This window comes from Mytilus galloprovincialis, chromosome 13 (genome assembly GCF_965363235.1).
Source record: "Mytilus galloprovincialis chromosome 13, xbMytGall1.hap1.1, whole genome shotgun sequence".
NCBI lineage: Eukaryota > Metazoa > Mollusca > Bivalvia > Mytilida > Mytilidae > Mytilus > Mytilus galloprovincialis.
This window is the reverse complement of record NC_134850.1, coordinates 40,834,269-40,857,717: the sequence shown is the minus strand read 5'-3', so window position 1 is coordinate 40,857,717 and position 23,449 is coordinate 40,834,269. Positions and strand designations below refer to the sequence as shown.

Genomic DNA, 23,449 nt, shown 5'->3' with positions numbered 1-23,449 from the left:
CTTTTGAATTTTCGAATTACTAAGGCTTTTCTATCTCAGGAATAGAACGTATCTGTATTTGGCAACACTTTTTGGAGTTTTGGTCCTCAATGCTCTTCAACTTCTTACTTTATTTGGCCTTTTCAACTGTTTTGGATTCGAGCGTCACTGATGAGTCTTTTCAGGGCTATAACTAGCTTCTTTTAATATTGAGGCAAAATATATTCGCCGAGCGTAGGGAGGCGAAATTTTTTTGGCGAGGGGTCTGGGAGCCGCTGAAGGCCCCCAGAAGCTCTGAGAAAAATAACCCAAAACCATGCATTCTGATCGTTTCCCGGACTCTTTCTTACATTGAAACGCAATTAATTTTTAGCTATTTCTTTCGACAATATTCTTGTTTCAAAGCAAAAACATAAATTCATTGTAATTCAAGACTTTAAGGTTTTTACAGGGACAACATTAAAAGTAGACCCATATGTAGGATAAAGCAAAAACCGAAATTCTCATAATCATTATGTCTGTCTGTTCTTGTCTTGTACTCAGTGCATAATTCAGACTTTGGTGATTTTTTTATGACTAGATTTAAATATAGTGACAGCGCAGTATTATACTAGTACTAGTACTGCTTAAGTCGACACTAAGGACCATCTTTACCTTGTTTTACGGTATTAATGATTCTTTCATTGTTAAAGACCCTCCATCAACTATCAAGATGAAGAAAGGGAAAAAAATTTTGGCCATTGATCATTTGTCTTTTTTCTATGCATCGACTTTGTGTGCACGTTTACTCCATATTATTTTCTGTTTAAGAGTCTGAACACAACTTCATGCAAGTTTAATCCTCTAATGTAAACAGTCATATGGCAATACATTTGACGCTTTTTTTTTTAAAGATGATTTGATACCGGAAAGTTGGTGGTCTTACTTTAATTTAAACCATGTCAGCTATCTAGTTTTATCTACAAAAAAAGAGCCAGTTTTGTATTCTTTGATATCAAGTTCAATTCTCCATGCAGAAACGACAATTTTTTTTTATGTCCAGTAGCATCGTATATTCTTAAAATAGTTTCTCGTACAATGTCTGGACATCGGTGGACATGCAACATTGCAAAACCACACTTTACAAATGAAAATCAACACTCTGCAGACCACAGTTATAAAGTAGGACATACAAAAGACAAACCTGGGACACAGAAGTACAAACAATAGACCATCAACTCTGAAAACTAAAAGTAAAATAGATCACGAAAAACATGCAGGGACGACATCATCAGAGAGTGAAGAGAACTTGCTTCTTGCAAGAAACTTTCCGTGAAAACAATTCAGGTTGATATGAAGACAATCTTGTTTCAGTTTTTTTTTTTTTTTTTTTTTAAATTTCCAACATGAGGCATTTGCCTCATTGTAGTTACAGCCCTGAAAGTGACCTCAGTGGCCCATCTCATAAAAATCTGGTAATCACAATATGCATGGATGTCACTGTTCTTAAAATAAACTATTAAAAAAAAAATGGACATTGTCAGTGATTTGGAGACATTTTAACTTGTAAATGTAAAACTGTAACACTAACTTTAACAGTTTTCATTCATCCAATGTCAAGGTCACTATATCTTTTCTTATCACGCAATTATGTTATATGTTATAATAGCGAGTTGAAATTACACAATCAAATGAAATACATTGTTTACTGCCTGTTCAGACATATGAACTTCTTGGTGTCCAGTAAAAGAGGTTAAATCAAGCGAACAATTGGTAGAATATTGGGAAAAAGATAATTGTTTTCTGCTTAATCTTGAACAAGTACCAGAATGTCCTACTACAAAGTATGTAACCTGTCGAAAATAATATTCTCCATATTAAAAGTTGGTAATATGAATTGCATAAAGGTTTACGGACCGATATTCCAGGACTGACTACCCAAATACCATTCAACTTCGCGTGTAATAGTTGCAAGCAAAATTCCTGAACATGGACAAGAAAAACCACAACAAATAATAGATTCAATCTTGGTTTATTTACACCCCCTGGTTTTTTAATAATTTTTCAGTCATCACAGTCATAAAAGGTCAAAAGCATTTTAGGCTTGGTTTATTTTGATGTTGCTAGAATATCCTTATATCATGCACAATGCACAGATATCAGCAACTGTTAAATTCATACACATTCAAAGCTTGAAAACAAGAATTATGAAACAATTTGGTAAATTAACAAAAAACTTTTTAACAATTACACATAATGTCCTTGTTTTCAAGAAAATAATAGTATTAACATAAATAATATTCATCTTTCATAAATAATAATTTATCACAATACATAAACAATTATTCATTTGCATATATAACACAAAATATTTAAATTGCATGTTATACACATAATTATGCACAAAATGCTTCAAATCATTTACCAGCAATTATACTGTCACATGATTGATGAATGGGTTAAAGGTCATACGAATAAGTTAGTAGCACCATATGCCATGAATTTATTCCCCTGAAGTTTTAAATGCACTTTCTCGAGAGAACTTGTGTCACATAATATTGATGAACCTCACTGGGGAATATCTTATTTCATTTGTTACAAGACGATCATAGAAGGCAGCTGAGCAATATATAAACATGAAATGATACTCCACATTATAATGCTTCCATATCTGTAAAAATATTCCAGTAAAATGAATCAATGATTTATGCTCGGCGCGATCAATCACACTGTAATAAATAATCTAACTTCTTACACATGCACATTTCTTGAATTTATACAACCAAATCCATGATATAATACAATAATCTGTAATTGCTGAAGACGTTGCAAAACGTCCGGTTTTATACATGCATGATCACATTAAAAATTGTCAATTTCAAAAGATCATGATCACACCACTGTTTTAAGTGTTTCATTTATGTTGCCATTCAATATATCAACTGTAAATAAATGCCTTATGCCACACTATTTATATCATTCAGGACAGTGGCAGTATAAAACATGAAAAACATTTATATGACTAAAATGAAGCTATTCTCAGCTATCCACTTCATCATCTGCCTCTCGTAACCATGTGAAAAATTGAACAACTTGTTTCATTGCTACACCTTTTCCTTCCTGTTCTGCAGGGTCCTTACTTGCTTCCCACTGATTAAAGGCATCCTCAGAAATAATGTCTTCATCATATAATGTATCAAATAATGTCCGTAAAACTCCTGCAAAAAAGAAATAATGAATTTCGTTATATCTTTATGTACAATGAAGTGTCCATTTTATTTGTGTTTAAAATTTCTGTTAAAAAATTGTGGTTCTGGTAAATCTTCAAAAGATTAAAATTATAAAGGTAAAAAAAAGAAAAAGAAATAAGTCTGAAAATTAAAGGTTTCTAGACAAATGATCACCATGCATAGAAACTGAAATGAAGGATCTAAGACATATGCAAACATCTTCTCAGACTTAAATAATTTTAATATGGGTTCCCCAATTACATTACCACACAAAAAAAAAACTACCAATATTTTCTAACATAAATATTTGTAAATTCCTTCTTTTTATTTGTCACTTACCTGGTGGGTGTTCCAATTTATGTACAAGAGCTTGCAGTGCATATAGTGCCTGTAATTCAAACTCTGCTTGATGATCTAAGTATTTCTGTAATATAACTCCCCGAGCTGTAATTCTTGTAGCGTCTACTTTAGCACTGTTACCACGTCCTGGAAAAGAAAACATATCACCGTAAATATTTTGGAATGTTAATAATGCAGATACAAATATTTATTGCAAACTACATACACAAATGTGATTCAAAATGGGAATCATTTCTACAATTACGTTATCTTTTATTGTATCCATTCTTTTAATATGCACCACTTTTTTCTCCCAATCACCAAAAGTATAGATTTTCATTTGTAACACAATTGTATTTGCTTCCTCCACACCTATAAAACATACTTTTTGTGGAAATTTGATTTCATGGTTTTGCAAATCTTTGCATACAAAGCCCATAGAAAATTTATAAATCGTTGAACATTTGAATTTATGGTTCTCCTGTACCCACAAAAATTGATATCCAACGAAAAATACTGAATCCACAGTACGGGATAGCCCTGATAAAATTTAGGATCTTTGATACAGCACATCAATATCCATCTGCACAAAAAATAATCTGAAACAAACTGCACATACCTGTTATTGCACTTGAACATACTGCAGTCATCAATGCACGAATGAACTTCTTATCTTTTGTTGTAAAATCATCTAAATTAGCCTGTGAAAAAAAAAGATCAATCTTAAGTCAATTATCATCCAATCATTATATCTTTATTTTGATTTTAATCTAAATTATTTACATTGTTTGTTGAATATTACAGCTGTTGTCCTACGGGATCAAGGTAAATCTTGTCCACTGGTCCAGTTGCATATTAGGCAAGAACAGGAATCCTTTTCCCATGTTTATTTCCTGTTTTTTGTTTTGCCAAACAGTTAAAACTTCTGAATAATGCGAGGTCTGAAATTATTGTGTGCATTTATTTTATGATGGTTGAACAATGGACATGAATAAATGCAAGTTAACTTGCAGTTTCAGGAAATACTGTGTAATAATAATGCTATCAAACTTTAAAAAGCTACACTTATTATGACAAAATTGTCAATATAATATAACCACCACAAAAAAATTACAATTTGTCGTCTTTGGAATGAGATATCTAAATTAAATGCTGATTAATTGTTGATTTTGAAAGTTTTGTTTTACATAAAAAATAATTATATCAGCTGAATCTTCAATCTTGCATACCTCTATCCAATCAAATATTTCTTCGTTCCTAACGACCTTTTCTACAACTAAGTCTTGTAAATTTTCTTGGATTCTTTCTAATGGCATTCTAACTGTTGGTGTTGTTGGTGTGCTACCATCCCTAGTTGTAAATTCTAATTTCTGAAAGAAAGGGACAATGTTACTAGATTCATTAATGCAATCTTGCAATTTTAAACATTCTAACGTTGCTGGAGAAAAAACTTAGTGATACAATGAGTCTGCTAAAGTGAACTAACGTGCAATATAAAGTTTAAGCATTGCAGATGTTTTAATATAAATTTAAAAGCAGTTTTTTTTTTAAAACATATTAAGATATGTTGATTGACTAAAATTTCTTAGTCCATATTCCTAGAAAATTTACATTTTTTCAACACAACTTTCAAAGAGTATCTGCAAAAGATGTCATTTATAGAAAAAATAATATTGAAGGCAACTTTCAATCAATTGTAAGCTACATATCTTTCATACTTGGCAGAGTAAAAATCATTTGCATGGAGAATATAATTAAACATTTCATCATTACCTTATCCTTCAAAAATTGTGTGATCTGGTCTTCAGGTACAAAATCTGACCATTCTAAACCTGATTTTTTCCATAAATCACCAACTTTTTTATGACCCTGCAAGAAAAAATTTCAATATATGAATCTGACAATTTGTACAAGTTTTAATTTCAAAACAATTTTAATCTAATCCTTTTAATACTTAAAACTCAATCATTCTAACAGCATATTCATTTTAAATAGACTATCTTATTGTTATCATAAAAACACTGGAAATATAAAATAAAATGGGTAAGAGTTTCAACTGTTTCAAATGGTGTCTATTATAGAACTTTCTTTTCTTTTCCACATTTGCCAGAAAGATGGATGGACAGGACATAAATAATAAGTCGCCACATTTAAAATGGGGGAGACAAAGCATCAGGAGGGAAATTGAATTTCAAACCAATATCTAACAAGCCAAAGAACTTTATCTGATTAACATATTCACAGATAATTAGCAACATTTGAAACCCCCATTGTTTTCATTTTCAAATATATTAACTAACCTCACGGTCACTGGCATCATGGAGAATCTCAGCCACCAGAATTCCAGCTTTGCCAGATTCTTTGAGAGGCTGACATGCTTCCTTAAGGAAGCTTAGAGGTACACTACCATCTTGAACCATGGGACCTATTAGTTCTCCAAAATACTGGTAGATTTTAGGAATGTCTATTTCCATATCTTCTGCATATGCAAGAACTGAATTCAGCCTACAAAAAAATGTATAATACTACAGCCCTGTCCTTTATGGAGAATTTTACACAAAAATTATTGCTTTTTAGTGTATTGATTTTTGCATATACATGCTTTCCAAACTCAATTTATATAACGCAAGAATCTAAACCATATCAATCCTTGTTTACATTAAATTTTGTTATTTTCTCGCCAACTCTTTTGAACTTTGATGTATCGAGTGGTAATTTTCAACAAGATACAATTAATAATCATAATTAACCATTTAGATTTGTAGTCTCAGAAAGAAAAGTTATCAACATTGACTATCAGACCTGGATAACTTTATATAAAAATCATCTTGGACTACAAATTGCAAATTAAAAAAACCTTAATATTTTATGTCTGAACAATTGGGTGAGAGAATTATAAACATCCTTTCAGTTGAGAATCCAGTCATTTTAATTGATCATAGAGGTTTAAAGATGAAAAAACTTGTTATAAATCATCTGCAGAAGAGGGAAGATTTGTGTGGTGGGATAAAAACCAATGGAGGTAAATCAGCCTATGCAATGGTATTTCCAATCATTTTAAGCTGTTCTTGCACATGGCTTCAACATAAACATAATGAAGTCATCAAGTAATACAAAATATAGGCATTCAAGAAAATAATTTGGATAGAAAAATTACCACAAATATCAATATTTTTGTGTGTATATAATTTCTATAGAGTATAAAGTTTTAAGTTTCTGGAAATTGTTTCTCAACTCCATCAGCTTGGTTGTACAGTAGCAGTAATTTTCAATAAGAATTAGAACCATATCAATCCTTTTATATCTTAAATTTTGCTTTTTTCTCACCCACTGTTTCGGACTTAGTTGTAGTTATTAATAATTTTACTTAACAAAAAATTTGTAGTCTCAGAAAGAAAAGTTATCAACATTGACTATCAGACCTGGATAACTTTATATAAAAATCATCTTTGACTGCAATTGTATAAAACAATCAAAGCCTTAAAGGCTGTAAAAGCAATTGCTGCCATGTTAATTTTTGGGGACTTTTATTTTTCATCCACATATATACAAGAATTAAACCTGACATGAGTGTTGTCTAGTTAAAAGTAAGAAGGTTTTAACTTTATATAGATAAAAGACTTTAGCAGAAAGTCATTTTTAATATGTTTTATATTTCACAAGGAGACAACAGGCTAAAGTTGGGGTCAAATATACATGTGCTGAAACATATAACTCAAAAAGAAATCATCATGGATTATCCCCTGGTAGTGTTTGTAACTTCCTTGGCAATAATTTCCTTTATTGATTTAATTTTAACAATTTTCATTATTAATTTATATTTAACCATTAACACAAATGATTAAGTTAAAACATTTCAACTTTCCAGACGCAAATGTTAAAAAACGGGAAAGAAATAAAATATCTTACAAGACATAAACATGTAAAGAATAAATGTATATTTCAGCTTAATAAAAATATTTTCATAATGTTACTTTGTCATCATTTTTAAAACTAAGTTCCAAACATTATTGCTCAGTTGATATGTGTCCTTCTGATGCGGTACGAGCACAGGCACTTGTTTCTATCCATAGGAAGGTCGATTATCCATATAAATAGTTTTATATGGATAGTCGACCTTCCTATGGATAGAAACAAGTGCATGTGGGTACGAGATAACTACAATTCTCATGCAATCCCGAAAAGGGGGGTCATCACAGACAAACATGACATTAAATCGTTATCACTGAACTAGTATATATATTGTATAGGGGCCAGCTGAAGGACGCCTCCGGGTGCGGGAATTTTTCGCTGCATTGAAGACCTGTTGGTGACCTTAATTCTCGAGCCTTAATTCTGCTGTTGCATGTTTTTCTATGGTCGGGTTGTTGTCTCTTTGACAAATTCCCCATTTCCATTCTCAATTTTATTATACGAACAAGAACAAACAGCTCTACGTTGCTTTGATATTTATCAATTTTCAGGAAACATTGCGAAAAATGATCTTCAATATTTCGAAAACATGTGAAATAAAATTGCTAACACGGTGGACCGTCGAGTGTCAACAAACGTAGTAGACTTGTTCACTGAAAAGACGAGGATAATGGTTTCATCTGACATTTGTTATGCAAACCCAGTTTTGATCATGATATTTAAAAAGACGTACTTTTTTTCAATCTATGTATTAATAAACTAGAAAATTCCAAATTGTAAATATCTCTTCATCTGGACCGACTTGGCATCTACTACGTTTGGACGGGTCCATTTCATTAGTAAGGTGATCGATAAATATTACGGAGTTTTGACAGAAAAGGAAAACGAACTTATTGTTATGTGTTTTCAACAAGGGTTTCGTTCCGCTAAATTATTTGCGCAAATAAAGTTTGTCTATTTTTAGATTACAGGTAATAAGTTGACACTACGCATTAACCTGTGTAGTGATTTTGATTTTACGATAAATGTATGAATGAACGATAATTTTATGAATGAACAAGAGCACCTGACCTCTTAAAGAAACACAAATTAAACATAAAAAAACGTATTTATTAGGAGATAATTCAGTTAAATTTTCAATACTAAATCAACAACTGAAATGAATCCATATTTTGTTGAAACATCGTACAATCGGCGGAAAACGGAATCGCATTTATAAAAATGTACTTTTTTTCACTCGGACTTCTATGTTATTTGATAGTCAAACGGTTGACCCTTTAAATACAAAAATACATCTACAAGAACATATTCTGAAACTTCTTAAATCCACTAACTTTTTTTTAAAGTTTCAAGCTATGTATTGCATTAGAAAACATACATAGGTGCTAAAGAATGACTGACCAGGAGCCTGTTTAACAAAATACTATGGCTTGATCTGGGCGGAGTCTCTGATCTGGGTCACAAAGATGGCCATACGCGACGGCATAAAAGCAATTGCTTTAAAAACCCCAATATGTACTGTCTTTAAACAATTGGGTGAGAGAATTTCTAAAAATCCTTTCAGTTGAGAACTCAAGGAAATAAATGATGCCCCCATTTGCATCTGATATAAAGTTATAAAGGGACAGAACTGGAGAACCGTAAAAGTGACACTATACCTTATTACTTCACTTACCCTTGTAAATATTGCTTATCTGTGATGATTGGTTTCTTGACTAGATCGTGAAGTAAAAGACCTGTATGTCGTCTAGCGACTGTAGACCTCTCTAGAACTTGATTTATACATTCAGAAACGAACACATGGTTGAGTGTGGGGCAGTTCAGTTCTTCTACACATATAAGAGCCTCCTGGAAATACATTTATAAAACATTGAATTAACAGAGATGTCATCCATTAAAGTGTTACATTTACTTTACAACAAAATCATTTCAAATACTAAATTACACTCAATTTTTCAAATCAGATCAGAACATTTTCTTCTACTTCTTGATTACACACTTTATTTTCACAATACATATGGATATGCTATCACTCAAGTTTTTTAAAAGAAAGTTTTAGAAATATATCAAGAAGAAACTAAACGGTCAAGTACCTAATGTTAAAAGGCATAGCTATTTTGCTATGCTGAAATTTTTCATAAATTTTTGTAATTTTCAAAACAATTAAGTTCATTTTAAACATCTGCAGAGTTCTTCAGACATAAATTTTACTGACCTTCATATCTTGTAAATGGAGGTATTCATCTAAGATTGCTTTAGCTTTCTTCACCATATCTGCTTCAGTTAAATCAACACTAGCTTCGACAGGTTTTTCTGGCTCTTTTAAAGAGCTCTCACGAGGTTCACGTCCGCGACTACTTTCTCTGCTGGGTCCTTCCCTTGGTGTGGTTTGACCACCTGCAATTGACCTAATAAAGGAATGTTATAAAATATCAATGTTACAGATTTTAAAGTTTGATATTAGGAGCATTGTGTTAGAATATATAAGTATTTGTAATATGTGTTGCGAAATGGTGAATCTGAAAAGACATCTAACAGTCAGTATAGGAAGCTTTGATTGATAGATACCTCACTATTTCTTCATTTGGAGTGGGTTAATTACACATAATGAAAACATATTTGTAAATGAAAAGATATTTTTATATTTTCCATATAATGTATTTCTTAAAATTATAAATGCTTAATTTATTCTCAGAAGTACCTTTAATTGGATTTAAACAAAGTATTCTTTTTCATCAGTAATGAAAGATTCCTTAGTCTTGAAGAATTCTATAAAACATTGATCAGTAAGTCTCAGATAAAAGTTGGTCACCATTTCAGTTCTGACAGGGATAACTTTTATTCATCACAGACACCAGTTTGAAAATTAAAGGTATATACCTAGCTGCAGCAAGTGCACTTTCTTTTTCTTGTTCCTGAGAGGCTCTTTGTGAAATACGTACTGGCCTCCCAAATCCTCTTCCTCCTCTACCTCCATCGCGTGCAGGACTAACTCCATACCGTGATCTTCCTTCATCTTCAGGTTTACTGAGTGCGGAAAATCTGTTAAGTCATAAAAACATCATTATTTATTTGTCAATTTCTTTACATACAACTGAATAATTCAGTTAAAATGATATATCTATGAAAAATCAACTATTTCAACACATGAAAAGTAATCAGACAGTTATGCCCAATAAGGCCTATCTACTCAATTACATTACAACTTTTTAATCCCTTTTACATTGAAAAGAAAGATGTGTTGAAAGAAAAAACATTCAACTTTGAATAAGTGAAAAATATTTCCCCCCATTAATTGTGAAACAATTTATATCACAATACTCATGTGAAAACTCAATATTGCTTTTATTATACGAAAGTTATTTTTTTCAGGTTTTAAAACACTGGTGAACTACAACTTATTCTATAGAAAATGTTTTACATAGTTCTACATCTGGACAACAACAAGACCAAAAGATAAAAAAAAAACAAACAAAAAAACAATTAAAAAAAGTCAAAATTTTGTGAAAATTCTAATTTTTTTCTAACAAACAATCTGATATACTGACCTGTTTCCGGGATTTTTTTCTGCTTCCTGTGAAGTTCTTGCACCACCACCTGAACTTCCTCTTTGCCACCCAGCAAATCTACCAGCTCCACCTCCAGGTCCTAACTGAATGTTCTCATCAACATTTTGCTAGAAAAGAAAATTATTCTATAATCAAATACTGTCAATTCAAAAGTGTGTGCATGCATTTATGAATGTGATTATCGAACAATGGACAGAAATGTGAAATTAATTATTGCTATTTGATAAACAAGCCCTTAAAATAATTGGATCATTAAATAAAGTACTCTTATTCATCAGTCAAGAGCAATTCCCTTTTTCTTAAACATTCTTTAACTCGTTAATCAGTAGAAGCCTCAGACAAAAGTTGGTCACCATTTCAGTTCTGACAGGGATAACTTTTATTCATCAAAGACATTTTCTATGTAAAATGTAAATGCAAACAAGTAATGGTTTTAACTGGATACTGATACAAATTCTTCAAAACAAAGTCCTTATTAACAAATTCTTCAAAACAAAGTCCTTATTAATAAATACCCCTGAGGACTCATCCCATTCATGTTGATATGTGCAAGGAGGCAAGGAGTAAACATATGGTTTAGAGGTTGAGATCTATTTGCAAGATATTTATAAATTCAACTGTGGGGTGGAGGCTACCCTTTACCACTCATCTCATTTATCATTTAATTTACCTTGACATGTACAACAAGAAAATATATGATTTGGGGTAACATCTTAACTATTTGCAAGTTATTCTAAAATTCTAAAATGGCTTGGTTAGAAGCAACCCCTTAGAACTCATTCTAGAGATCACACTATACATCTTAACACATAAATTGTATAAAGCAATTCACAACATTTCATTACTTTGTTGTACCTCAAACTCACACTGAAAGTGAGACAAATGCCACATTTGTTTATGATGTACAATTGAGAAGAATACAACATTTTTTTAGCATTCTTTCTTAATCAAAGATATTTGTGTTTTTAAGTCTCAGAATAAAGTTCAACACTATTTTTATCTGACAGGGATAACTAATATTCATCATAGACTATTTTTCATATATGTTCCAATACAAATTCTGTATAACGTAGGTGATTTGATTTTTGGTGTTTTAACGCCACGTTTAAGCACCCCATTTAGGCTATTTCGTGGCGGTCAGTTTTTATTGGTTGAGAATGCCAGAGTGCAATGAGAAAACCATTGACCTTTGATAGGAAAACTGACAATCCTATTCAATTAAGATTAGAGTCGAGTGCACCTGCACGAGAGGGGTTCAAACTCACAACCTCAGTGTTTACTGGATAGTGATTACAGTAGTAACTACTTTGACCACTTGGCCACTATAACGTAGGTGAGGTCACATGGAAAGCAGAGGGAAGTACATATATCACATCCTTATGCATATGAATGTACTTACTTTGGATAGTCTTAACCTTGCAGGATCAATAGTTTGTCTTTCTCCTCTCCTACTGGGTGGTCCAGCAACTGTACTCCAGCCATCAGGTGTAGCACCCATTGAACCAGCGTCTCTACCAAGTCGTGGACCTAAAATGTTTGTTTTTATATTGTATTGGTTCAACTAAGGTACATGTTTTGAATGGTCTACATATTTCAGTTTCACATTTGAATGTTTTGTATAAGCGTACATGTTTTTGAACCAGACTGTCCTCAAAAATCAGGGACTTATGTTTATTTTCATCTATAGGTACATGTTTTAAATAGTCTAGATATATTTCAGTTTCTTCGAGTGTCAATGTTACACTACTGTAAATTCAGAAATTATTGTGAGGTTTTTATTACTGTGAAAAATGCTACAGAGTTGTAAACGCAATAATTTAAACTCGCATTTTGAATTATTTTATATGAATTTAACAGGATTTTTCTCAAAATAGTAAAAAATAAAATCAATTTAAGTCTTAAATGATAAAATCACAACAATAAATGCACACAATAATTTCTGAATTTTCCGGTACCATTTTTTAAAATGAATAAACTATCATTTATTATGTTCTGAAAATATAATAATTATTCTTCAATGATAATATGCAAGATCTTTTCTTTTTGTTGCTATTCATACAAATACCTCATCTTTTCATTGGTAGCAATTTGCACTTTAATATACATAACACCTTAACATTCTTAAGTGCATGTCCTAAGTCAGGAGCATGTAGTTGTGTGCCTGTGTCATTGTTTCATTAATTGCTCAGTTTTCTCAGTTGAACTTGTTCATATTTTTCATGTCAGGGCCTATTATAGCTGATCATATGGTATGGGTTTCTCTCATTGTTGAAGGCTGTATGGTTGCCTAAAATTGCTTACATCCACTTCATATAAACTTAAGTGAATAGTTGTCTCATTGGCGATAATACCACAACTGCTTATGTTTATATGAATCTTGACTCCTACCTCCTCCACCTCGGCCACCACGCCCACCACCTCCTCCAGACTTTGCTTGTGTATTCAATGACTGGACCAATAATTGTTTCTCCTGTGCCTCCTGCTGAGCCTCTTTGTGAATCTGTTCTATCGTCTTTGGATTACTTTCATCTCTTCGTGGTACCCAATTGCTCTTTAAAAATAATATAGTTTAAACACATTGAGGTTGTTTTTTTCAGTCAAACTCAGTATTGTCTAGTTTATGTATTTCCAAATACAGTTACTTTTTATGTAAACAGCAATATATTTATTTTTGATGTAACCAACTTCAGAAACGAGGAATTCAGTTGTTCACCAGCATTTATGTAAGCCAGGGATAACTTTTTCATCATCATTAGCTGAATACACATAAAAGCAAAAATCTGACACCTAAATCAGGTGTGAAAAACAAATGTTTTATGGTCGGCTACCAATAATTCTGCACACATTATAGAATTTTTTTGCAACTTTTGTTGTTTTTGTGCCGTTTTTCAGGGACTGACTCATATACTAGCTTATAGCAGTCATACATTACATTTTAATTTAAATAAATCATATATCCATTCAGAGTAGCAGTTATTCATATTAATCTGGTGTAGAAGGTTTTCTACATGTACTTTTTATTTGAATATTATTTGGAATGATATCAAGCACCAGAGAAAAAGTTTGAAACAAGTGGCAGCTATCCATTCCCTCAATTTTAGAATGTTAGGTTTGTATTCTTACCATTCTGAGTTCCAACACATCTTGTAACATAAATACTGTTAGGTTTATATTCTTACCATTCTGAGTTCTAACACATCTTGTAACATAAATCTCACTCTTGATGAAGTCTTCTTTTCTTCTATCACCTTATGCATTCTTTGGAAATATTGATCTACTCTTGGCTGAAAAAGAGAATACATTTCAGTATAAATCTATAATCATGATAATCATGTTGTTACAATGGTAATGTGGTAATGTTTTACCAAGTTACATCACAAGGTCTTTCCTTTAGATACATTGAATTCCTTTTTATTTATGGACAGTAATTACTGATAGTATTTTTTCAGTAAAGCACAAGTCTTTATATTTGCACTTCATTAGTTTTTTATAATTTCAATACATTTATTTTCAATGTAACCAACTTCAGAAACGAGGAATTCGTTTATTCACCAGCATTCATGTAAGCCAGGGATAACTTTTAATCATCATTAGCAGATTACACTGATGAGAAACAAAAGCTATGTTATAGCCCATCCTTTGTGAGTATTTTAAAACTCATTAAATATTTTGAAACTGTAAATTGTGGTCTTAAATTAAATACGTTGAAACTAAACATGTTGTGAGAAATTTCATTTTGACACAGAATTATTTTTAATGATCAGTTCATACAGCCAATCGGATGTTTTTTTTAAAACTTTCTTAGGTTGTTGTCGGGTTGTGATCTCATGTACACTACATTTCTTTATATATATGTATACACCTAACAACTTTGTAAAATGTGTAATTGTCTTTCTCCCTTACAATTTGTTTTCCAATGTAAACAGCTTCAGTTCGAGGAATTCGTTAGTTCACCAGCATTGATGTAAGTCAGGGATAACTTATGATCATCATAAGCTGATTACAAGGTGACTAGGAGTAAAAACAATCAAATAGCCCATAATTTATAATATGTTGAAAGTACTTTTACATTATGTCAACATTGTTAATTGTAATTCCAAATCAACAAGTAGATAAGAATTTGAAAAAGACACTTCTTGTCAACCCATATAGGACATTTTTTTTTTTTTTTTTGTGGTTGCTACCTCATTAAATATATTCCCAACATTTACAACTAATAATCGTCTCAATGTAAGCAGCTTCAGAAACGAGGAATTCGTTAGTTCACCATCATTGATGTAAGCCAGGGATAACTTTGTCTCATCATAAGCATACTACACTGTGATGAGAATTGGATGCTTTTTTTTTTTTTTTTTTTTTTTTTAAATATCTCATTTTTTATTAACAGGTTAGGATTTCACAACTTATTTATTGTTTTCGCACTGTATATTGTGATCCAAAGTTTATTACAGGGGTGTTACATCTGAGCATGGAACATTTGATTAAGATAAAAAAATAACCTCTTGATGCCTTTTAGGTTTTTCGTTAATTGGCTGACTAGCTCATACAATATATACCTACATCAAATTTTATTCACAGTACATGTTTGATTTTGGGATTTTTTTGAAAATTAGTCGATAAGTTTTAAAGGACTCTCCATAACATAATACAATTGTCGATGTATACAGCTTCAGTTCGAGGAATTCGTTAGTTCACCAGCATTGATGTAAGCCAGGGATAACTTTAGATCATCATAAGCTGACAAACACTGTTATAGCAGTCAAAACAATTCTACAGTCCATAATTTATATTGACATCCAAAACGTTGAAATAGACAGACTCAAGGTGAATTCTAGCATTTAACAGACACATTTCTCAAGCCTCTATTGTTAAGACTGTATAGCAAACTTCAGATGCTTTTTAGTTTAAAAGGTTGTAGTCTCGCATAACATATACCCTGTATCTGTTTTCATATTTCAGAAATGGTATTTCTGAACTCTTCCTTTCAAATCAAATGTTCAGGGATAACAGCTTCAGTTCGAGGAATTCGTCAATTCACCAGCATTGATGTAAGCCAGGGATAACTTTAGATCATCATCAGCTGATTACACTGTCATGTCGGTCAAAACAGCTGTAGTCCATAATTCACATGCTAGTAAAACTCATTCATTATTTCAAAATTGTTAATTGAAATCCAACAAGTCATTGAAATATACAAACTTTTGTGAGTTTGAACATGTACATAGTCACCACACACCATTGTAGAGACTTTGGGACTATTTAGCAACTTCTTCATGTCTTTGATTGATTCGTATGTTTGTTCAGGTTGCTATTTAATTTAACATATACCCCCTCCCCCTTTTTCATCTTTAAATAGAATTTCCTGCTCCCCCCATTTCCCTTACAAATTGAAATTTCAATGTTTAAAACTTCAGCATTGAGGAATTGGTTAGTTCACCAGCATTGATGTGAGCCAGGGATAACTTTTTCATCATCGTAAGCTAATTACATTGTGATGGGTATAAGAATTCAAATAGGCCAAACATGTAAGTATTTCACATCTTCTTTATATTTCCATTCTGTTTTTGTAAGCCATGATATATTGGGTAAAGCAGACTTCAGATGTGTTTAGCTTAAAATGGACATTTGCTTCTTTAACAAAGACAAAATTGGGACTTTTAAAACTCTTTTATGGGTTTTTGGTTAAGGGATTACTGGCTCATTTTGGTATTAACCTACAGCTACTTTTATTTAATTCCCAGGTTTATTTGGGGATAAAAATAAAATCATTTTATTTTTTTTAAAAGGGGTGGAAATCCATATGAAATCTTTCGTACATAATAAATTTTAAACAGCTTCAGTTCGAGGAATTCGTTAGTTCACCAGCATTGATGTAAGCCAGGGATAACTTTTCATCATCATAAGCTGACAACTCTGTTATTGCAATAAAACAATTGTAGTCCATAATTCAAATGTTAGTTTTCACAATGGATTCGTTATTAAAAGTAAACAGTCACCAGTGTCAAGACTACAAGACTATTTTTAAACAACCTCTACATGTCTTTTACAGACTTTTATTGGTTTGTTAAGGTCGCCGTTTAATTTAACAGATAGCTCTCTCCCCCCTAATTTTTCATATATTATTGGAATTTCCCTGACAAATTGAAATTTCAATGTATACAACTTCAGAAACGAGGAATTCGTAAATTCACCAGCATTGATGTAAGCCAGGGATAACTTTTCATCTGACATCATAAGCTAATTACACTGTGATTGAAATACAAAATTAAATAGGGCAACTTGTTTATATTTCTAAACTGTTTATTGTAAGCCATAACATGTCAAACAAAGCAGACTTTGAGATGAGTAAAGCTTAAAATGGACATTTTTCTTTCACTAAGACTAAATTGGAACTTTGAAAACTCTTTTATTGGTTTTATTTTATTGGATAAATGGTTCATTTTGACATAAACCTACAGCTAATTTTATTCAATTCACAGTATTTGTTTGGGTAAAATAATAAAATCATTTTAGAGTTTTGAGAGATGAAATTTCATAAATACTCTTCACATAATAAATTTTAAACAGCTTCAGTTCGAGGAATTCGTTAGTTCACCAGCATTGATGTAAGCCAGGGATAACTTAAGATCATCATAAGCTGACAACACTGTTACGGCAATCATAACAATTCTAGAGTTATTCACATACAACTCTTTAATTATTTCAATATTGTAAAATGCAATCTGATAAGGCATTGAAATATACAGACTTGAGGTGAAAAATAACAGTCACCATTGCCAAGACAATATGATATTAAGCAATCTATAGGCGTCTTTCTATTGATTTTATTTTTTTGTGGGTATTAAAATTGGAGATCATTTCAAAATCCACCCCCCCTTTTAATTGTTTTCATATTCAAGACTTTGAGGTGAGTTTGAACATGTACACCACCATTGTCAAGACAAAGTTATTTAGCAATCTCTAGGTGTCTTTTGATTGACAATGTGTGAGTGATAAAGTTTAATTCAACATATACCTCCCACTCCTCTCGATTGTTTTCATATTCAAGAAGTGGAATTTCCCTACAAATTAAACTATCAATGCAAAAAGCTTTCAGAAACGAGGAATTCAGTTGTTCACCAGCATTAATGTAAGCCAGGGATAACTATTAATCATCATAAGCTAATCACATCGGGCCATACAAAAGAATAGGTGTGTTTGCCCTAACCCTACCTTCCCAGAAAATAGCTGCCTAATCAAAATCTTTTATTCATAAATTATTGTCCTGATGTGAATTTTTTTTCTTTTTCAGATAGACATGAAGACTAATAAATATCCGATACTTTAAATTTCTCTTTGCAAAAAAAAAGAAAATGCCTACCTAACTTCCCACCGTCTCAATGCTGGGCAGGGTTAGGCAAACCCAAAAAGTGTGGCCTCAGTGATAATTTCAAAAGTTCTTACTATTATAAATCTAATTTATTCATTTTTTACCATTCTTCATTTGCATTTAATTTAAAATGATGCCTTAACTCTGGAAAAATTCTTTGAGGATTATAGAGACTGAATACTTTTCATGCCAAACCATGTAAGAGGTTTCAAGCTCTGTAGGATTTCAAATACGTTAAATGTACAAAAATGCATGTAATATTTACCTTGGCCTTCTCAGAGTCTAATTCTTTTCCAATGGTTCGTAACAATTTACATAAACATTCTAAACTCTCCTCATCTTTGGAATTGAGCAATTTAAAGACACATTCATGCATGATTGGTTCCGTTAACATTTTCAATTTAAATAATTCTCCAATGAATCTGAAAAATAAAAATAGAAACCTATGTACTTTTTTCAAATCATTAACAAATCCTATTCTTTTGATCTTAAATTAGAACTAAATACTCAAGTCTTCTTCCACCAAAAAAAGCAGAATCTCAGAACACGAATCTTGAAAATATTTTTATTTCTATGAATTTGTCTTCTGTCACTAGTTTTACAGTAGTTTCAATATCTTAAAGGTCAATGTGTTACGCAAGTTAAAAAGTAGTTTATATATCTAAATAGTCAATGTGCAACACTTTCAAATAAGATTTTTGCTATATATCAACATTTACTAAGTTATTGTACTAAGTATTTATTTTTTCATTTTTTACCACTATGTGATGAAGAGCAAATATTCAAACCTAATATTTCCTAAAGATCTGCGTCTAGCATTTGTCTCAGTTAATACAATCTCTGCTTCAATTTCTGCCTTTTTGCTTTCCTGTGTAAGAAAATTATTTATTTTTTTCATTATCAAAATACCAACATTATAAACAATGGCTGAAACTGAACATAATAAAAACAAATATCCAGGATTCATTTTCTATTGCATATATTTCTTACCAGCTTCAACAATGAAGATTTCATGTTAAAAATTTGAGTTAGCATATAGCTCCTTTCTACCTTTTTTTTTCATGGCTTTTAGGTTTTTCTCCATATGATTTCAAAAGTGGGATTCCCTTTATACTTGTCTTTGAAGAGTAAATTTCCATTGTAAACAGGTTCAGAAACGAGGAATTCGTTAATTCACCAGCATTAGTGTAAGCCAGGGATAACTTTCCATCATCATAAGTTGTTATCACTGTGATGGGAATCAATATCAATTCAAACGCTGAACTTTTATAATTAAATATCTTAGTTTCACAAATATTTTTTAAAGGAACACTTGAGGTTGATTTGAGTTGAATAAAGACACTTCTCTATTGTTCAGACCAGATACTTTAACATGAAGTGGGATAGACGGACGAACAAACAGATGGAGACAAAGACTGGAAAATATAATGCCCCAAGGTGGGGCATAAAAAGTGGGATTCTCTTACTCATCTTCAAGTAGAAATTGTCCGATGTAAATAGCTTCAGTTCGAGGAATTCGTTAATTCACCAGCATTAATGTAAGCCAGGGATAACTTTTAATCATCATAAGCTATTATCACTGTGATGGGAATCAAAAGTGTTTAAAGGAACTTTAACAATTATGTATTTTACATTTAACAGAAAATGCAGTTGCAAATATTTTTGAAAATAAAGTCTCAATGAGGATTCCAGTTGGACAGACTTCTCTCCTGTTCAGACCACACAACTACCATTATAATGTATTTCTAATTTTTAGGGTCGCTATGTCATTTGATATATAACCATCATATAGTATTTATATAATACATGTAGTTTTTAATGTAATCAGCTTCAGAAACGAGGAATTCGTTAATTCACCAGCATTTATGTAAGCCAGGGATAACTTTCCATCATCAGTAGCAAATTACACTGTGATGGGAAACAAAAGCAATTAAACAGCCTAACTTTTTTAAAACATGTTAGTTCTATCTCATAATTTAGAGAAACAGTAGTCATAAATATTTTTTAAAATAAAGACAAAAGGTGTATTTCAGTTTGACAAGACACTTCCCTATTAGTAAGACCGTATAACTACCACTAGAGTGATTTTCATCATTTTCAGGGTTGCTATGTCACAGCCTAACTTTTTTTAAAACATGTTAGTTCTATCTCATAATTTAGAGAAACAGTAGTCATAAATTTTTTTTTAAATAAAGACAAAAGGTGTATTTCAGTTTGACAAGACGCTTCCCTATTGGTAAGACCATATAACTACCACTAGAGTGATTTTCATCATTTTTAGGGTTGCTATGTCATTTGAGATATATATACCCCACATAAAGTATTTACATGTAGTTTATATTGTAATCAGCTTCAGAAACGAGGAATTCTTTAATTCACCAGCATTGATGTAAGCCAGGGATAACTTTCCATCATCAGTAGCAAATAACACTGTGATAGGAATCAAAGCGTTTATAAAGCCTAACTTTTTTTACAATAAAACATGTTGGTATTTCACAATTTACAGGAACTGAATGAATGAATGAATGAATTTTATTTCTCATTAACTACAAATTACATAGTTACAGAGAATATATATGTATAAACAATTACATTTAATATTAAAGCACATGTGAACAATACAAACATAAACATTAAATTGCAAACTAACCAGGAGGAGTGACCCTCACATTTATAATTTTTATAAATCTACAAAGATTGTCAAGCACAATTATTTGAGCTCATCAATTGTTGATATTTATAAATATTCGGACGAAGAGTAAAATAATGTGGTAACAACCTCATTCCGCAGTCACTAGTTTCATAGAATAAAGACTCAAGGAGAATGCCAGTTGGACACAGAAACTTCTCTACAGTTAAGACCATGTAACTACCACTAGTAATTTTCATCATTTTTTTGGTTGCTATGTCATTTGAGAGATACCCATCATACCGTGTAGTTTTTAATGTAATCAGCTTCAGAAACGAGGAATTCGTTAATTCACCAGCATTGTTGTAAGCCAGGGATAACTTTCCATCATCAGTAGCAAATTACAATGTGATGGGAAACAATTTTATAGCCCTTTTTTTTAACAATAAAACGTGCATGTATTTTACTTTTATTATTTCCCAATATTTTGAAATGAAGGGAGGATTTGAATTGCACACCAACACTTCTCTATTGTTCAAACCATGTATTAAACAACCCACTGGATGTCTATTAAGTTATTTTTTTGTGTATTTTTTGGAGTCTCCGTCATTTTTGACTCATAACCCACATCTCTTCTGAAAGATACAAATTTTAAGAATTGGGATTCACTAACTTGTTAAAAGTATTAAATTCAATGTTAACAGCTTCAGTTCGAGGAATTCGTTAGTTCACCAGCATTGATGTAAGCCAGGGATAACTTATGATCATCATTAGCTGTTATAGACATGTGTTGAAGGCCGTACATTGACCTATAATGGTTTACTTTTATAAATTGTTATTTGGATAGAGTTGTCTCAATGGCACTCGCACCACATCTTCCTATATCTATTTATGATTAATTAGGAAAATTGGTATGATTGGCTCATATTGTTAGGCAGTTAGATCTGGTTTTTAATTTAAACTAGGCTAACATTTCTTTCTTTTTTTACAATATGGCTTGCTAAAAGTCAGCAAGAAGTCATGTCCCCCTTCCCTGGATCTAGAATTCTGACTTTGATCTAACCAGTATTTGCTCTATTATTCCTAAATGCTGTGCACATCAGCACAAAAGCGATTTTCTTAACTATCAAAAACTTACTTCTGCATCTTTTAATTTTACTCTCAGTGCTTCTATGTCATCTTCAGCAGCTTTGTCTTTTTCAAATTCCTTTTGACATTTAGTCAGTAGTATAGCACGGAAATTTACAAATTCTCCAGATTTCTTAGTGGATGGCACTTTAATCTAAAAACAAATGCCACATTTTTTCATTCAACTTCTGGGATACAAGAAATCCTTCATAGAATTAATTATCAATCATTGAAGAGCTTTTCTACAAGTCATCTTGTCAGCTAAAAAGTTAAAACTTCATTAAAACTATTTGAAAGTTATGTGCTGATGTTTAGATACCATGGAATTAAAAATTAATGTGTTAAGTGAGAACTGACCATGACCTCTAGAGATTATTTTTTATTCATTTTACATTTGCTTGATGAAACGTTTGGTCTTCAAAAATCATAGATCTTTCGGCTATCATATAAATACTGAAAATAAAATAAAAATATTGGAAATTTTTCTCTTTACATGTATGTCATTTATAGTAACTTACTTGGGTTAAATAACGGCACATGCTGGCATAGGCTACACTAAATCCTGGTTCTGCAATGGCCTGCAATATGAAATCAATTGTGTATTCAATAAGAATAAAATAAAGTTCAGCAGCAACTTTGTCTTGAATGAAAGGTTCAATAAAATTGTTGTTTGATGGATATATACTCATGTTTACATTTTGTTACCTCAGGTGATAATTTTTTCTGTATGATTATCATGTTTTAAAATTGCCACTGGACAATGAATGACTTGCAATGTTCAAATCCCTTTCCACTTTTCCAAAATATTAAAAGGGATTAGTTATTGTTTTATAAACCCTCTGAATGTTGACTGCAGTTGTTTTTAAACTAAGAGGCATATTCATATTAGGTTGATATTCCTTATGTGTGCCATACATGTGTAAATGACCTCTAAGTAACTTCTCCTGTTAGTATCTCTTACCTTTTCAAAAACAAGGTTGGCAACACCCTGTAGATGATCTTCGGATGTAATTTCAAGTTCTGACATCTGTTTGACAAGGGTCTGGAACTTTTGTGGAGTAAGTTTGTTTAAGATACCCCTAGCTTTCTTGTACAATTCCTAAAAAAGATGTAATATTACATAAAAGAAACATCAATTCGTTTTTCAGCTTCAGATTATTTTTCAATATTACTTTCCAAGGGCTGTGCAGGACTTCAATTAGTTGTTCAAAGAAAAATTCTAAGCATCAAACTGAGTCCCCGAATCCAACCCTCATTCATGCCACAACCAATTTTCTACAGGCTTATACATCACATTTTCATGTCTTCATTTCGG

At 31.7% G+C, this 23,449-nt stretch overlaps 1 protein-coding gene and 2 non-coding genes across 7 annotated transcripts in view; all 3 read right to left on the bottom strand.

Moving 5' to 3' along the window:
- Nucleotides 1-1,974: 1,974 nt before the first annotated feature.
- The window catches only part of LOC143057669 (eukaryotic translation initiation factor 4 gamma 3-like), a 36,270-nt gene continuing 14,795 nt past the window's right edge, over nt 1,975-23,449 (bottom strand). For all 5 annotated transcript variants that reach the window (XM_076231025.1, XM_076231028.1, XM_076231026.1 and 2 more), the window contains 18 exons: nt 23,096-23,233; nt 22,653-22,712; nt 22,145-22,288; nt 19,166-19,245; nt 18,643-18,799; nt 14,188-14,292; nt 13,397-13,559; nt 12,408-12,535; nt 10,988-11,115; nt 10,320-10,481; nt 9,655-9,847; nt 9,115-9,287; nt 5,828-6,032; nt 5,301-5,396; nt 4,757-4,897; nt 4,147-4,228; nt 3,528-3,674; nt 1,975-3,176 (listed from right to left, as the gene is read on the bottom strand). In XM_076231025.1, the coding sequence (XP_076087140.1) occupies nt 2,998-3,176; nt 3,528-3,674; nt 4,147-4,228; nt 4,757-4,897; nt 5,301-5,396; nt 5,828-6,032; nt 9,115-9,287; nt 9,655-9,847; nt 10,320-10,481; nt 10,988-11,115; nt 12,408-12,535; nt 13,397-13,559; nt 14,188-14,292; nt 18,643-18,799; nt 19,166-19,245; nt 22,145-22,288; nt 22,653-22,712; nt 23,096-23,233 (2,481 nt within the window). In that variant the 3' untranslated portion in view covers nt 1,975-2,997. The remainder of the gene's footprint in view (nt 3,177-3,527; nt 3,675-4,146; nt 4,229-4,756; nt 4,898-5,300; nt 5,397-5,827; nt 6,033-9,114; nt 9,288-9,654; nt 9,848-10,319; nt 10,482-10,987; nt 11,116-12,407; nt 12,536-13,396; nt 13,560-14,187; nt 14,293-18,642; nt 18,800-19,165; nt 19,246-22,144; nt 22,289-22,652; nt 22,713-23,095; nt 23,234-23,449) is intronic.
- On the bottom strand, nt 10,226-10,296 carry LOC143057972 (small nucleolar RNA R38). The gene has a single exon (XR_012972896.1). It is a non-coding gene; the product is annotated as a small nucleolar RNA R38 (small nucleolar RNA).
- Nucleotides 11,336-11,406, bottom strand: LOC143057973 (small nucleolar RNA R38). The gene has a single exon (XR_012972897.1). It is a non-coding gene; the product is annotated as a small nucleolar RNA R38 (small nucleolar RNA).